Below are 17,222 nucleotides of genomic sequence, written 5' to 3' on the forward strand. Positions count from 1 at the left end.
ACCCTGTTCTCTCATGGGAACAAGGGCTCCCTCCACGACTTTGGTGAAGACGCGGGGAGACAGGGCCAGCCCGAAGGGTAGGACTCTGTACTGATATGCCTGACCTTCGAACGCGAACCGCAGGAAAGGCCTGTGCCGCGGAAGGATCGAGACATGAAAGTACGCGTCCTTCAGGTCGATCGCTGCAAACCAATCCCGGGGACGGATGCATTCGAAAATGCGTTTCTGCGTGAGCATCTTGAACGGTAGCTTGTGAAGGCTCCGATTCAAGACTCGCAGATCCAGGATCGGTCGTAACCCGCCGCTTTTCTTGGGTACAATGAAGTAGGGACTGTAGAACCCTGACCTCATATCGGCTGGAGGGACCGGCTCTATCGCATCCTTCGCCAGTAGGACTGCGATCTCCGCACGCAAGACAGGGGCATCGACATCTTTCACTACAGTGAAGTGGACGCCCCTGAACCTGGGGGGACGCCGGGCGAACTGAATCGCGTAGCCGAGCCTGATGGTCCAAATGAGCCAGCGGGACGGACTGGGGAGCGCTAACCAGGCTCCCAGAGACCGCACCAGCGGGACCAGAGGAACCACAGGCGCACCCGCAGCGCGGCAGCGAGGTGGAACGCAGGGACGTGGCCCGGGAGGCTCTCTCTGCGAGGCGGCCCGAAGCGGCGTCACAGTGTGCTGTGCAACACTTACCTGCTTCCACGGGTGGACAGAGGGAGCAGTCGAGGCTTTGACTGCCTGCTGCTCGCTGCTGTCCGCTGGCGACAGAAGAGGGGGATGAGAGTGGTGAGGTTCTTGCCCTCCCACTGCTCTCCGAGCCCTCTTCGGACCCGGAGATAGAGGAAACTGCTCTTTTATTGAGAATTTGGGTACCGCTGGCTGCTGGGCCAGCGGCGGAACAAAAACAGAAGGAAACAAAAGATTCTCCACCCGGCCCTCCTCCGGGGGAAGGAGCGGTGCGGTCACCACCTCCTGTAGAGCAGTCCCCTCCATCTCCGGGTCGCCCGTCCTAGGGCCGCTTGGACTTGGCCTTGCCACCCTTCTTCTTGGGGGTGGCGGGACGGGCTGGGCGCTCCGACCGCGACCGGCTCCACGGCGCCGCTTAGCTGGAGGCTGCTGCTGCTGGGGCGCGGGAGCGGGGGCGGCCGCAGGGGGGCGCCCTCGGCGACGGGCAGTCTGAGGTGCTGCGGGCGGTGGTGGAGCAGCAGCTGACCGCCTCGGCAGGATGTGACTGATGGCCTCAGACTGCTTTTGTACAGTCGAGAACTGTTGGGCAAAGTTCTCGACCGCGTCGCCGAACAGGCCGGTCTGGGACACGGGGGAATTAAGAAACCTGACCTTGTCGGTATCCCTCATGTCCGCGAGACACAGCCAGAGATGGCGCTCCTGGACCACAAGTGTGGACATCGCACGACCCACTGACCGCGCCGTAACCTTCGTCGCACGAAGCGCGAGGTCCGTCGCGGCACGAAGTTCCTGAAGAACTTGTGGGTCATGACCACCCTCGTGCAGATCCCTCAGTGCCTTGGCCTGATGGACCTGCAACAACGCCATAGCGTGTAGGGCAGAGGCAGCTTCCCCACAGGCCTGGTAAGCCTTGCCGGTAAGATCCGACGAGTGCTTACAGGCCCGGGAAGAGAGAGACGGCTCCCCCCGCCAGGTGGAGTTAGGGCACAGTTGCATAGCAACGGCCCGTTCCACAGGGGGTATGCGCGTATAACCCTTCGCTGCCCCGCCGTCAAGGGTGGTGAGGGAGGAGGACCCACCGACACGGTTTCGGGCAGTAAAAGGTGCCGTCCACGTGCCAGTGAGCTCTTCATGCACCTCCGGGAAGAAAGGCACTGGGGTGGGGGGCTGAGAACCAGCCCTTGCCACCCCGAGATACCAATCGTCCAACCTCGAGGGTTCGGGACACGGTGGAGGATTCCACACGAGCCCGACCCTGTTGGCGGCCCGGGAAAGCATAGTCATCATTTCCGGGTCTGAATCGGGCACAGTTGTCACTCCCGAGGGAGGCAGCTGCGCCGAATCGTCATCCCCAGAAGCGTCAGGCTCACCCTCCGATGCAGCGATCGACATCCGGTCGTCTTGGGGAGCTCCGAAGGATACGGATGGTACACACCTCTGGGGTGGTCCACCGCGCTCCCCCGGCAGCTCTACTGGCTGCGGAGTGCAGGAGGGATGAGGGATTCCTAGGGGGTTGGTTCCCCGAAGGAAACGCGCTCACCGTGATCCTCAGGTCACCAGTGCCGCCGCCCGCAGCAACCCTCTGAGGAGGATTGGAACGAGGCAGGAACTGCACTGGGACTCCGCCCCTTTGCAGGAACTGGAGTCTAGACCGCAACTCCGAGACGGTCATCTTCCCACAATGGGTACATGACTCGTCCACAAACGCCGCCTCAGCGTGCCTTAAGCCCAAGCACGCGATACAGCGTTGGTGACCATCCCGAGGCGCCAGGCAACGACCGCATCCAGCAGCACACAAGTAGAACGACATCTTTAAAAAGACGCGAACTACTCGTGTAAGCTCTTTCAGGGACTAACTCTCTCAGTGCCGAAGCACGCAGGGGAAAGCCGCTGCAGCACAGACAGGGAATGTGCAGCCTGTCGTGTGCACTCTCTTTGCAGACGCTGCTCTTACCAGCTGTAAGAACAGCCTTTTAGCGCTCTTAAAGCGCACCGTCACCAGCCGTGAAAACGGCCTTCACGCTGATACACTGCTTTTTTTGCTCAAATAAAAAAGGCAAAAACGAAAGCAAAGAAGAAAAAATCGGCCCCGCTGCTGTGCTGTTCCTCCTGCACCGGACGAGAAGAGCAGTCAGAGAGAGAGCTGGCTCGTTGAAGTCCGTCTTCAAACACTCGCTCGTAGAAACCACCGTGTTTGCTCAGTAGTTCGGCTCCGAAGCGAAAAGCTGAAGATGCAACGCACCTGCTGCTCATTATATACCCGCGCTGCGAGGCGAGCAGCTGATGCAGATGATTGCATGCCAATGTGCATTGGCTCGTTTAGTTACACTCGAAGTAGATTGGCCTCTCTGGCGAGATTCCTATTCGTCGGTCTGTCCGACGTACGTCGAACGTGACCGACTGAATGGGAACAGAGCGTTCAAAACAGAGCGTTCAAAACAGAGTCAGGTTAGGAAAAATGCTTTTTATTTCTAAATTATGAAACCTTTTTTAAGCAAAAATCATACTAACATTAAAAGTGCACCCCAGGAAACAAAAAAAAATGTAGTTCATCGCAGTCCCAGACAGTGAGTGACATTACATATTCAGATAAAATCGGATTTTCTCCAATCATTGTTAAAAAAAACAAGCTAACAAATCTTGCTAGCTAGTGTTAGTGAAGTGCTCAGGGGAATCATTCTGCCTCCACTTAAAGGTGTAATATGTAAGATTTAGCTAGAGGCCTATTCAAAACAAAGGCGTATCTTGATGACGGCAAATTTGAGTGTGGAATCTTGGGACATGTGGTCTTCACCTCACACCCGGTGGTACATAATCGGGATAAGACTCGGGAAGAAATCATGTTCATGGATGCGATTATTAACGTTACTGTAGCATGAAGCAGAGCAGGAGCGAGTGTTGTTGGAGCTGAACGAGGAGCTGGAGCGATTGATCAACACACGCCTCAAGAGCAGCGGGACTTTTATTATGACACAGTCGCCGGCGCCGCTGCCGCTTTTCGGGTCATGAGTATGAGGTAACGCAGCTCTGTTTATCATATTAGATACATTTGAGGGTGTTGAAAATGATGTTATAACGTTACTCTGTGCGTTCGCTCGGCGGCTGCTGTGAGACACTGTTACACACTGCAGTAAGATAGATCGATTTTACAATATCATATTAAATGCTGGATGGCTTGTGTTGATAAATGGCATGCGATTCATTTTAAAACGTATTGTATGATGGAGAAAATTCTGTATTACTGTTACTAAAAATAAAGCTGCATCTGATTATGCTATGTTAGCTACTTCACAAAATAGTGTTTTTCTCTGAGGCATGGTAAAGCATGAGACTCGCAAAAAATCAAGAAAACTAGATTTAAACAATAAGACTAAACGTGTTGAGCTATATAACAATAATTCGTTTTCTGTCTATAAGTGTAACCAAACAGTTGATCTCTTGTCTATTAAAACATGTAATACATTAAAGCATCTTTGGTGTTTCCATGGTTTCTTCAAAATAAAACCGGAAATTGCAATTTTCTCATGATTTACAAATAGTTGGAAACATTTGGGATATTGTAAGTAATCAAGTGAACAAAATATATAACACTGGCCTAGTGGATTTTGGATATTTTACTGCAAAAATCTTACATATTGCACCTTTAAGCTCCAACCACAAAAAATTAAAAGGGGTCTATAAACCTGCTGCTGTCTGTAATTAATGTCAAAGAACAAAAGACAAAGAGAAAATAATTCACTGTTCTTGACTGAATAACTTTTGTAATTTTAATAAGGATTAATCTATATTCAATTTATAATTTATGCAGTGAAGACTGTGCAGTGTTTGATTATCCAATTTCTGTATATTCATATACATTAGATCTACCTGAAACTCTTAAAGCACTTTTTTTTTTTTCTTTTCTTTTTTGTGCATTTCAGGACAGGTAAAAATCTGAACGGAAAAAGTAGAAAAAAACTTTAGCATTGAGCCCTGATTTATTAAAGGCACAGCTAAATGTGACATTTTATTACAATGGGTTTATGTCAAGATTGTTTTAAGTTCACCCTAAATTAAAAGTTGTTTCTTAAAGAGAAAAAAAAAAATCCATTTAATAGAGACATCAGTCTCAGACTGGTCTTCATTCATAATGCTTAGTTAAAAAGACACCATTCAACAAATATTTTAAATATATTGTCTTTATTTTGTTTCTACATTATTTTGGAGATTCAATGTGAAAGTATTACAATATAAAATATATATTAAAAAAAAATAATGTAAGGTGTGATTAATCACGACTACACAAAAATGTGCAATTAATTAGTTATTTTTTAATCGATTGACAGCACTACAATATATACAATGTAAACATAAAAGACACTAACGCTCAATATCTCACTGAGTAATGACTAATGACTAGTTATTATGTCAATCATGTCTCAAAGTGTCTAAGCTTGACCAGAATACTTCACAAGCATATTCATTTTTTTTCCCCTTTTTTTTAAGTTATACAGTTGAAAAGGTACTGCATAAGAGGAATGACCCATCTAATGCACTATGAGTTTATCCAGTTAGGATGTTTATGAACGTGTGATTAGATCATCTGAAGGTAAATTCAATCATAAAGTGACAGCATGGTGTGTACGACAGAGTTTTAAAACTTATGAAGTTTCTAAGGTCTCACCTGAAAAGGGAGGTCAGTGTTGCTATTTCCAATCTGATTGACATTGGGCAGTGACCCTCCATAGCACTGAGCTCGATTCTGGCCTAGTTGCAAATACTGGGTCTTCTGTAACTGCAGCTGTGCAAAATAACAGTGTGTGAAAAGCAGCAGTGAATGACGAAATGAGCGCATGAATGAAAAGTAAACCAGATACCATGGAGTAAAAACACTTTATCAAAAGAAGAATGAGAAAAGCAGACCAGCGATAGTTCATAAAACGTAACAGAATATGGGTATCAACTTATGTGACGCACGCTAATATATGTCATAAGTTCAATACCGAGGGACACAATAATAGGCTGTATTTCAATAGAGGCGGAGCTAAATGCCATAAATTATCCTCCAGTGAATATTTATCATCAAAAGCCAAACTTGACTTCATGACTAAAAAAAAGTTTAGAAAATTTCACAGGGAAAAAAAACGAAACAACATATGCTGGCAACAAACGGGGCAAGTTGTCACAATGAAAATCTAATATTTATTGACTGATTTGAGAAGAATGACTTTTTATGTATAAAAAACTATCAAATAAAATTAAAAAGGCACCTTCAACAATTTATGTATAAGTTAGGTAATCAGTAATTTAAATGAAATAACAATGGAACAATAATAATAATAATAAAAATTTGTTTAAAATAACAACATATAAAACATGTGACAACATTCCCTGACCTGACATTTATGAAAAATACTACTATGTTAAAATCTATCCAGTGATATACTATTTAAGTTTTTAATATTTTGAATTTTTATATTTTCTGTTTTCAATTTAAAGTTTTAGTTGTTTGTGTTACGTGTTTTGTCATTTTTATTAGCTTTTTTAAACATATGCCTAGTTTATTCGCTTTAGTTTATTTAAGTACTTCAAGTTAACAAAAATGAGAAAAGCTGAAATAAAATTGGTCTCAATATTTTTTTTAAAAATCTTGCATAAGTGTTTATTTTGTTTCAAGTAATGAAAAAAAAAAACGACTGCTGGAGTTATATGCTTTTGCTAAAAAAAAACAAACTTTTAATATATATATATTTACATTATATATAAAAACATACTTTAAATGAACTTTAATTTAGAGTTATTATTATTTAATCAAAACAACCCAACTGCAGTTTGACTGATATTACTTGGAATTCACAATAAAAAAAAGCATGTTTTGTGAGAATTAATAAAAATGGAGTTAACTGTTTTTGCAAATGATGTTTTTATGTTTTTAACCCTGAATATATCGTTACCATTGCCTTTATGCATCCCATTGTGGTTTTTTACTGCATTTTATTTGACCAGCCTTTCCAAAAACATGATGATATTGAAATCTAGTTGGATAGATTTCATCAAAAATACACAACTACTGCTACAGAATGCGCACGTGCAATTACTTTGAACTCAAAACCTACTGATATACATATTTTGTGACAACCTGCCCATGTGACAATAGCCGCGGTCTCCTCTATATGACATTAAATTATTTCATAAGTACTGTGGCCTGATACACACAACGAGAGCGAGAAATAAACCGAGACGCAATCCATTAAAGGCCAAACAGGTCCCTGTGCAGATGTGCATGACATCTGTCCGGCCATGCCAGCATCTCTCCAGCTGCATCCTCAGCATCTCTGAGCTCATGCATCCGATCGGCCTCCCGTTACGCTCAAACCCTGGGACATCATTATCGTCCTTCGCCGATTTGTATCGGCTCTCGGGCGACAAAAGTGTTTTTAAATCATATACAGGCTATAGCAGCTGTTTAGCCGCGACACACGCATCCGTCCTGACACACGTACCCGTGCAGCTCGCGTGATGCTCAGGTCTTTCATGACCTCCTCAAACGCCGCGGTCTCCTCCGCCTGCTTCTGGTTGTGCAGGGCGATTTTCTCGCTAAATTTTCGCGGATTGTTTGAGGTCGCCATCTTCCGTTCTTCTTCAAAACACAGAGCGTTGCGTGAGACGCGTTGTGCGCTGCTGCGGCGGCGGCGTCATCATCACGGGAAGAGTTGTGGGCATTGGAGTCCAGTGTCAGTCCACTGGAGGAGCGCCTGATTGATAAAACAAACAAACAAACCCACCAGGATCTTCACTAGCCGAGTCCGAAATTTTTAATGAACTCGTTTCATGTGTTGATATAAGATACTTGATTATGATAAGAGGCGTGTGTGATGATGCGGATGAATGTTTTAGAAACAGACATTGCTTTTTTATAAAATCGGTTGTTTCACAATAGGGAGGCGGTTGAGAGAAACTTAAACATTAAAAATATTAATGTTTAACAACCCCCCCCCCCCCCCCCCCCCTTATTTGTTGTACATTGCAATAGAAAATACCTATAAAGTTACACAGAAATAACAATAGTACATAATAATTAGTAAAACACTTTATATAAAGTACAGTCCAAAAGTTTGGAACCACTAAGATTTTTAATGTTTTTAAAAGAAGTTTCGTCTGCTCACCAAGGCTACATTTATTTAATTAAAAATACAGTAAAAAACAGTAATATTGTGAAATATTATTACAATTTAAAATAACTGTGTACTATTTAAATATATTTGACAAAGTAATTTATTCCTGTGATGCAAAGCTGAATTTTCAGCATCGTTACTCCAGTCTTCAGTGTCACATGATCCTTCAGAAATCATTCTAATATGCTGATCTGCTGCTCAATAAACATTTATGATTATTTTCAATGTTGAAAACAGTTGTGTACTTTTTTTTTCAGGATTCCTTGATGAATAGAAAGTTCAAAAGAACAGCATTTATCTGAAATACAAAGCTTCTGTAGCATTATACACTACCGTTCAAAAGTTTGGGGTCAGTAAGAATTATTTTTTTGAAAAGAAATTAATACTTTTATTCAGCAAGGATGCATTAAATCAATCAAAAGTGGCAGTAAAGACATTTATAATGTTACAAAAGATTAGATTTCAGATAAACACTGTTCTTTTGAACTTTCTATTCATCAAATAATCCTGAAAAAAAATATTGTACACAAATATTTTGTACAATTGTACACATTAAATGTTTCTTGAGCAGCAGATCAGCATATTAGAATGATTTCTGAAGGATCATGTGACACTGAAGACTGGAGTAATGATGCTGAAAATTCAGCTTTGCATCACAGGAATAAATTACTTTGTCAAATATATTTAAATAGTACACAGTTATTTTAAATTGTAATAATATTTCACAATATTACTGTTTTTTACTGTATTTTTAATTAAATAAATGTAGCCTTGGTGAGCAGACGAAACTTCTTTTAAAAACATTAAAAATCTTAGTGGTTCCAAACTTTTGGACTGTACTGTACTTTTTGCAAGGAATTTTTTTTTTTTTTTGTAGTACAAGTAAAATTGAGAACACATTTGTGTATATTTTTTATTTAGACCACTGTAATGGTCACAAACACAGCAGACGAATAAAAACAAAAAACACAAACATAATTTAACACATGGAAGACCAAATGTGTGAAAGCATAACTGTGAAGTGCTACCAATATAAATACATTCAGCTTTTTTCTTTTTTTTGCCACACATTTAAACATTTAATACATTTCTACATACATTTCTACATCAAAATTAGAAAAAAAAGTCAAAAGACAAAATGATTGAAATTGTTTTTTGGATGTAAGAAAAAAAAAAAAAATGTAAAAGCTCCTTGGGTAGAAAACTCCAGAAAATTTGTTACATTGAATCAAACAGAACTTTAAGTGTTTCTAACAGGTTAAGGCTGATCTGTGGTATAAGATAAAGGCCATTTGTTCATGTGTAAAGACCTGGTAAAGATGCTGTCCATATTTATATTTACATCTTGCAGGTAAATTAGTCCTGAGCTAAGGGTGACAGCCATTTACTGCTGGCTAACCATGGTAAATTCTATCTGTATACATACACAGAATGTAATGTATGTTGTTGGAAAGAACAATGGGTCTCGTTCACTAAGAATGCAAATATATATATAAATATGCAGGGCTCCATAACGTTCCACCAGCACCTGATTTGTACCGCACCACACATGTAATATTAATAATTATTAATAATGTTGTGTTTCTTGGAAATGCACATTTGACGGGACGTAGATGTAAATCAATGTAATTAACATCTGTAAAAAAAAAAAAATGTAACAACCTAATTTGTTAAATATTCTTACTGAGTTTGAACTATACTCTTACTAAAAATAACCATTGGCCTTCCATAGTAGGCTATATATTTAGATCATGATAACCACAGGTAAAACCACACATGGCATCTCACAAAAAAACAAACAAACAAAAAAACAATATGGTTTCTATGCTAGGCTATCTAATGGCTTTATGGTATTTAGTCTATAAACAATATAGTATAAAATACAAATGCACAAAACTGCTATAGCTTCTTACTAAAATTTCTGTAATTTGACCTATATTTTATTAGAGCTACTCCTTTAATACATTTAATATGTCTACATTAATAATATAATAAATATAAATTCAATATGAAAATTTCTGCCACAATACAAATTGTAAGCCTTTTTTAAAATTGTATAGTAAAATTCCATATACAGTACAGTATAAAGTTTCATCTGCTCACCAAGGCTACATTTATTTAATTAAAAATACAGTAAAAAACAGTAATATTGTGAAATATTATTACAATTTAAAATAACTGTTTTCTATTTAAATATATTTGACAAAGTAATTTATTCCTGTGATCAAAGCTGAATTTTCAGCATCATTACTCCAGTCTTCAGTGTCACATGATCCTTCAGAAATCATTCTGATATGCTGATCTGCTGCTCAAGAAACATTTAATGTGTACAATTGTACAAAATATTTGTGTACAATATTTTTTTTCAGGATTATTTGATGAATAGAAAGTTCAAAAGAACAGTGTTTATCTGAAATCTAATCTTTTGTAACATTATAAATGTCTTTACTGCCACTTTTGATTGATTTAATGCATCCTTGCTGAATAAAAGTATTCATTTCTTTAATTTCTTTTCAAAAAAATAAAAATAAAAATTCTTACTGACCCCAAACTTTTGAACGGTAGTGTATAATGCTACAGAAGCTTTGTATTTCAGATAAATGCTGTTCTTTTGAACTTTCTATTCATCAAGGAATCCTGAAAAAAAAAGTACACAACTGTTTTCAACATTGATAATAATCATAAATGTTTCTTGAGCAGCAAATCAGCATATTAGAATGATTTCTGAAGGATCATGTGACACTGAAGACTGGAGTAACGATGCTGAAAAATTCAGCTTTGCATCACAGGAATAAATTACTTTGTCAAATATATTCAAATAGAAAACAGTTATTTTAAATTGTAATAATATTTCACATTATTACTGTTTTTTACTGTATTTTTAATTAAATAAATGTAGCCTTGGTGAGCAGACGAAACTTCTTTTAAAAACATTAAAAATCTTAGTGGTTCCAAACTTTTGGACTGTACTGTATATATATATATATATATATATATATATATATATATATATATATATATATATATATTAATTTATGAATACGAATCACATAAACTGAAATGATCCATTCCCTTGTTCCTGAATTTTTTTTTTTTTTTTTTTTTTGAGTGCACAATTAGTGTTCCTACAGTAAATTCATGGTAAATGTTGGTGATTTTATGAGTTGAGCACAATCATTGTGGCACAGTGTTTCTCTTATTTTCCACATCAGTGTTGTTGAGAAAGTCAGCATTTAAACTACTTTTAATCACCAGGAGATGAGGTTTGTATCGCAGCACCAACACTTTTGCCATGTCCAAATATTCAAACTTGTGGTCTTTACATAACCCTTGCAGAATATGCAAAAATGTTAATCATTTTAACAAAATAAGAAGGATTATGAAAATTGCATGTTATATTTTGTTTAGTAATGTCCTGAATAAACTATTTCACATAATATTTACATAGTCCACAAGACAAAATTTAGCTGAATTTATAAAAAAGACCCCGTTCAAAAGTTTACATACCCTTGTTTCTTAATACTACCTGATGATCCACGACTGTTTGTGTGTTCTGTGATGGTTGTTCATGAGTCTCTTGTTTGTCCTGAGCAGTTAAACTGAGCTCTGTTCTTCAGAAAAATCCTCCAGCTCCTGCAGATTCTTCATTTTTCCAGCATCTTTTGCATATTGCATATCTTTTGCAACTGAGGGACTCAAACACAACTATTTAAAAAGGTTCAAACATTCACTGATGCTCCAGAAGGAAACACGATGCATTAAGAGTCAGGGATGTAAACTTTTTGAATTGAATAAACTGGATAAATTGTACTTTTTTGTCTTCTGGGAAACATGCAAGTATTGTTTATAGCTTCCAAAGGGCAGTATTAAATGGAAAAATATGATCTTTAAACTAAAATAAGAAAAAATTGCACATCAACTTCTTTGTTCAAAGGTTCTCACCCCCGACTCTTAATGCATATGCATGTTTTTTTCTGGAGCATCAGTGAGTGTTTGAACCTTTTTTAATAGTTGTGTTTGAGTCCCTCAGTTGTCCACAGTGTGAAAAGATGGATCTCATCTCAAATTATTCAGTCACTGCTGGAAAGGGTTCAAATATGCAGAAAATGCTGGAAAACTGAAGAATCTGCAGGAGCTGGAGGATTTTTCTGAAGAACAGAGCTCAGTTTAACTGCTCAGAACAAACAAGAGACTCATGAACAACCATCACAAAACACAAAAACAGTCGTGGATCATCAGGTAACCACACACAGTATTGAGAATCAAGGATACACTGTAAAAAATGACTGTAAAAATGCTGCGGTGAAAAACTGTCAATTGGTTTACAGAAAGTTTCCGTACTATATACGATGAATAACTGTAATAGATCTAACGGTACATTTAATGTAATTTTACGGTAAAATACCATTAAATTCACAGTTTTTGGAAGTGAAAAATAACAATTCATTGTAAAATTTACAGTGAAAAACCGTAAATTGACATTCCCACAATTCCCTGCGTGACAATTCACATTTGATATATTTTCGTTGAAATAACTCTGTTTCTTCTTAGTTTTTCTCATTTTTTTCTAATCAGTTATGTACATTAGGGTTTTATGTTACATCTAATGTTGTTAAATTAATGTTTATTGCATTTTTTAAATTTTAAGCATGTTACCATGATGGTGTTTAGTGTGTGTGAATGACACTGTGTGCACCTTCTATATGTTAGTGTTGTCCTTCTCAACTTGTGGAAAAGCTGCTTGTGATGAACTTTGATTCATCATGTGACTCTTATCACCACTGTGATTGGTGACTGTCAGTGTATTATAAAGGTACAAAACATATTAGTACTTCATTAGGTTGGTAAATTAACATTTATCAGTTAATGAAATACTTATTTTACCGTAAATTTAAGAGATTTTTTTTACGTTGCTACTGTATTTTTTACGGTAAAGTTCTGGCAACCACAGCTGCCGTTTTTTTACCGTAAATTTTACTGGGATTTTTTTTTACAGTGTATGTAAACGTTTGAACGGGGTCATTTTTATGAATTCAATGTCTTGTGGACTTTATGTAAACATCTATTATGTGAAATAGTTTATTCAGGACAGTACTAAATAAAAATAACATGCAATTTTCATGATCCTTCTTGTTTTGTTAAAATCATTAACATTTTTGCTTATTCTGCAAGTTGTATGTAAAGCTTTGAGCTCAACTGTAAGTGTGTCCCATCGGATAATAAAAAGTTCTATAAACACGTCTTGACGCCTACTTGAATACTTGGACCAAATACAGGAAATACGTCATGTAAGTAGACAAGTGGTCAAGTGCAAAGACCGGTATTTGGACAGGGCATCTGTCGCTTCTCACTAGATCTCACTGCGCTGTTTAGTGGTCATGTGATTGAAACCAATCCGCGAGTAAAACACATTAGGTGCGTTCCATTCGACCGTAAGTGGACTGCGAAGTGGACTTCACAGGGTCCATTTCGAAGGGAGCGAACATGTTCAGTTCGAAGGGTACTGCGAATGGCATAGGGAATAAGGGAACATCGATACATCACTTCACAGGAAGTAGAGAGGTAAAATTACCCAACTGTCATTGCGCACCACGTCACCAGTCAGAACTACGATGAAGCAGAGCCGTTGAGAGAGTTTAACGGCTCTCTGGTTTTGAGTATTCATACCTTTTATACGAACGAAAGTATGAATGGTTATGGCGATGAGTGTTACATTTGTATATTTTATTGTAGGCCTATGAACATGACATGATAAAGTAAAAGTGTTGAAAAGCAGCTAAGGCTCTATAATTTATTTTATTTTATTTAACGTTACCTCAGGAGTGTTTATGCGGCTGTGCGTGGAAAAGAAAGCGCACGAGACCATGGATTAAGAATACATTCATACAGTTAACAAAATGAGAATTTATTTTCATATGGCATGACAGTTACAGCTTCAAATCCGTTAAGAGTCCATTTTAAATTCGAAAGTAAATTAAAATATCTATTTATTTATTTATTTATGTTATCAATCTGCGCGACACTGTCGTTGACTTTCTTTGATGACGTTTGCAGGGCGTTCCAAATTAACGATTATTGTCAGCGAAGTCCACTTCAACTGATATACCGTGCTCAGGGAGTAGGGAGCAGTGAACACTGCGTAGGGACCCTGTCGAATGGAACGCAGCTATTTGTTCTGAGCTCGCGCAGTCTTTTTGCAGAGTTAATCAATGCTCCATGCGGCGCAGTTCAAACGAGTAGCGCCGTTCTGGTTTTAGCTCGTTTAAATTTTCTCATACACAACAGAAATAGCAGCGCATGTCAGTTATCAAAATTGTCTTCACTCACGGTTTACTGCTACAACATTGAGAAAGTGCATGTAAATAATGCGTGTCGAGTAATAGACATGCTGTAGGCAGTTTGAAGTTCTCGGGACATCCCTGGTATAAAACGTGTTTGAACTAGAGGTCTACAAAGAAGACCCGAGACCCGAGGACCCGGGACCCGTACGGGTTCGGGACTATATTTTAAATGTTCAGCCGGGTCCGGGTCGGGTCCTAATCTATTACTTCGGTTCCCGGGTCTGATTAACATTGTGTGTATACCCGAGCCGATTTGATTCGGAGATCACCCGGCCGTGTTCAGAGTCAGTCAGCGCTGTGCATGTTTTGTAACTTGCAAAGTATGAGCCGGGAAATAACGTGAAAAAACACGAGTGACCGCAGCCATCAGAAGCAGAGCGGGCGGAGTTAATGCAAGCGAACGGTGATCATCGAGTTTTACTATTCCTATCGTGTGCAACAGTAATGCAAACAAACTTCAAATCTCAAGAACTGCTTGTAGCCTTGCACATTCGCATTTAAATAACATAGCCTATTTCAAATCATTAACAAAATATGAACTATCACACGAATGTTTTCTGTGACGCTTAAAGCTTATGTTTCAGGTTGCTCCAGCTAACGCGCATGTCTCATGCGAGCGCACTTTCTTTCTCCTGTTTTTATAATAACATTATGCCGTCTTGTTATATCTAAAGTTTTGGTCAGACTCGTCTCAGAAAGCACAGAAATGACCGCAAATAAGTAATGCTAACGTCAGCGGCCATATGTCACTGAACAAGCAATCGTTATTATAGTTCAAAAGGGCAAACATTCAAAGTTATTTATTATGTGAGTTGACTCGAGTCTCGAGATACAACGAAATAATGCAAACTGCAAAGTTGCATTTGTCATCGTGACAGCAAGTGAACTTTTAAAGCTGGAATAATGAGTGGATTAAGCATTTCAATCGGCAAGAGAGGAATAACGGATGAACTTTCTTGGCAAGTGCATCACAGTCAGGTACAAGGGAAAAAGCTATAGCCTAATATTAGGTAAGACAACACGTTTTATTTTCGCAACTTGTTTATTGACTTATTAATAGCAATTTGCTGTGGAATAGACCTATGTGCCAATCGGGTCCAGACGGGTCCGGTCGGGTTCGGGTCCAGCTTAGACGGGTCCGGGTTGTACATTTATGGCATTTCTCGGTTCTGCACGGGTTCGGGTCCAACTTTAAAAATAATAGTCGGGCCGGGTCGGTTCCGTGTAGCACATTTACGGGTCTCTTCGGGTTCGGGTATGAATTTTTGGACCCGTGAAGACCTCTAGTTTGAACTGGTTTTGAGAATGACACACTTGGCATTGCTCGAGGATCTGGCGAGAGCGGCATATGTTTGACAAGAATGACAAAAGGCTGGAAGGAAATGTTGCGTGGAAAGCCCTTACATGTAGATAGTTTGGGCGTGTAGTTAAAGCTGCAGTCCGCGATTTTTCCTCTTTGTCGCCATCTCTTGTTTGAAACCTGCAATTGCAGTCATATGCGGAACAGTTATCTGTACGTGCGTTGTGCCTCGGCACAGCTCGTCAGCGCGGATGAATCTAATGCTTGCTGTCAGTCACCGCACCGGTGTGGATACTGTACTTCAGAATCACAGATTCTACGTCTTGAGAGTATGACCAATATAAGAATTTTCACTGGAAAATATCATCTGAACAAGTAAGTAACATGTCAGCCACTTTTGTTCTGATTAACTGAGGTAAAAAGCATTAGGCCTACAATAAATCGCGCTGCCAATGATGATTAAATCTAACGATCGCTTAGCTCGGATCACGCCAAACCGTGCAAATTATTATTACTGTTATCATTTGCTCTCAAATTGTTAATGTTAACAACATCAGCATTGCGTGACTGTGTATTTAGTGTATATTAGCGTTACCTGTAGATTTCAATTTCTGTAGCCACTCCACAGTCCAAAGTCTTTTGCTTTTTGCTTTTGCCATAAATGATCCGCTACCAGCAGCATCCTCATATGATAAAACCGACTAGCCTGGACTCCTTCCTTTCGGTTTACGGATGTGACGTAATGACGCACAGAGGAACTGCTGCATGCTCAAATTTCCCGCGGAAATCCACCAGGTCGCTCTTATTATAAAACATTATTAGAAGCTTACTGTTGTGAATCGAGCTAAGATAATGAGATCGATTTGAACACTGGTTGGTTATGTACTTGCTCAAATATTGATTTTGGATCATTTTTAAACCAAAAAAAAAGAAGTTGCGGACTGCAGCTTTAATAAAAAATGAGTTTTGCTAAATGGAAATAGAAATGGTGTAAAAAGTCCACACATTGCATTTAAATGAACACGCATTTTGATTGGTAACAACAGTCATACGTCATGACGACAGACGTAACACGACACTGTCATTATTTTTACGGAAGCTAGAGGGCGCATGACTTTAAAACGTAAATATTGATCATAATAAGGTGCTTGAAAAACAACCTATAGCTGTGGTGTGGACACTGCTATTCTTTTATATTTAGAACGATTTTTAGAACTATATCGTTATCTTTATCGTTCTTGGTGTGAAAGTTCTTTTTTAGAACAAATTTATGTGTACGCACACATGTTCTGAATTAGGCTGAGATTTTTCATGAGAAGTTCTCCTGTGTGTACAAACACAAAATAATTTACGCAATTATTAGTGAATGAGACCCACTTTTTCTAACATTTAGAAAAAAAAAAACTCAATTTAGAATGTATATTATACAATCAAATTAGAAAAAAAACCAAATATAATCACAAACGCATCATAGTATAAAAGCACAAATAAACACCATAGGTAGTTTATAGAATGTAGTTTTTTTTTTTTTTTTTTTTCACATTCAAATTACAACAGGACAACACAGTATGACAAAAAAGTTGTGCTGTAATTCCATGTACATATGATCCAGTCACTTGACATACTGTATATACCTTGTAAAAACATGTTCAGAGAATGCACCATTCGAGTCATTAAATCACTGATTGAACATTAAAGTGCGTAATGAAATGTGCTTGCCTAGTTTTTGAAATAAAA

General features: G+C 39.1%; 1 protein-coding gene across 1 annotated transcript in view; it reads right to left on the reverse strand.

Moving 5' to 3' along the window:
- The window catches only part of crtc1b (CREB regulated transcription coactivator 1b), a 38,079-nt gene extending 30,673 nt beyond the window's left edge, over nucleotides 1-7,406 (reverse strand). Inside the window, 2 exon segments of the mRNA XM_048173077.1 lie at nucleotides 5,354-5,470; nucleotides 7,173-7,406. Of these exon segments, the coding sequence (XP_048029034.1) occupies nucleotides 5,354-5,470; nucleotides 7,173-7,298 (243 nt within the window). The 5' untranslated portion in view covers nucleotides 7,299-7,406.
- Between the last annotated feature and the right edge of the window lie 9,816 nt (nucleotides 7,407-17,222).

The sequence above is a fragment of the Megalobrama amblycephala genome, linkage group LG21, assembly GCF_018812025.1.
Source record: "Megalobrama amblycephala isolate DHTTF-2021 linkage group LG21, ASM1881202v1, whole genome shotgun sequence".
Classification (NCBI taxonomy): Eukaryota; Metazoa; Chordata; class Actinopteri; order Cypriniformes; family Xenocyprididae; genus Megalobrama; species Megalobrama amblycephala.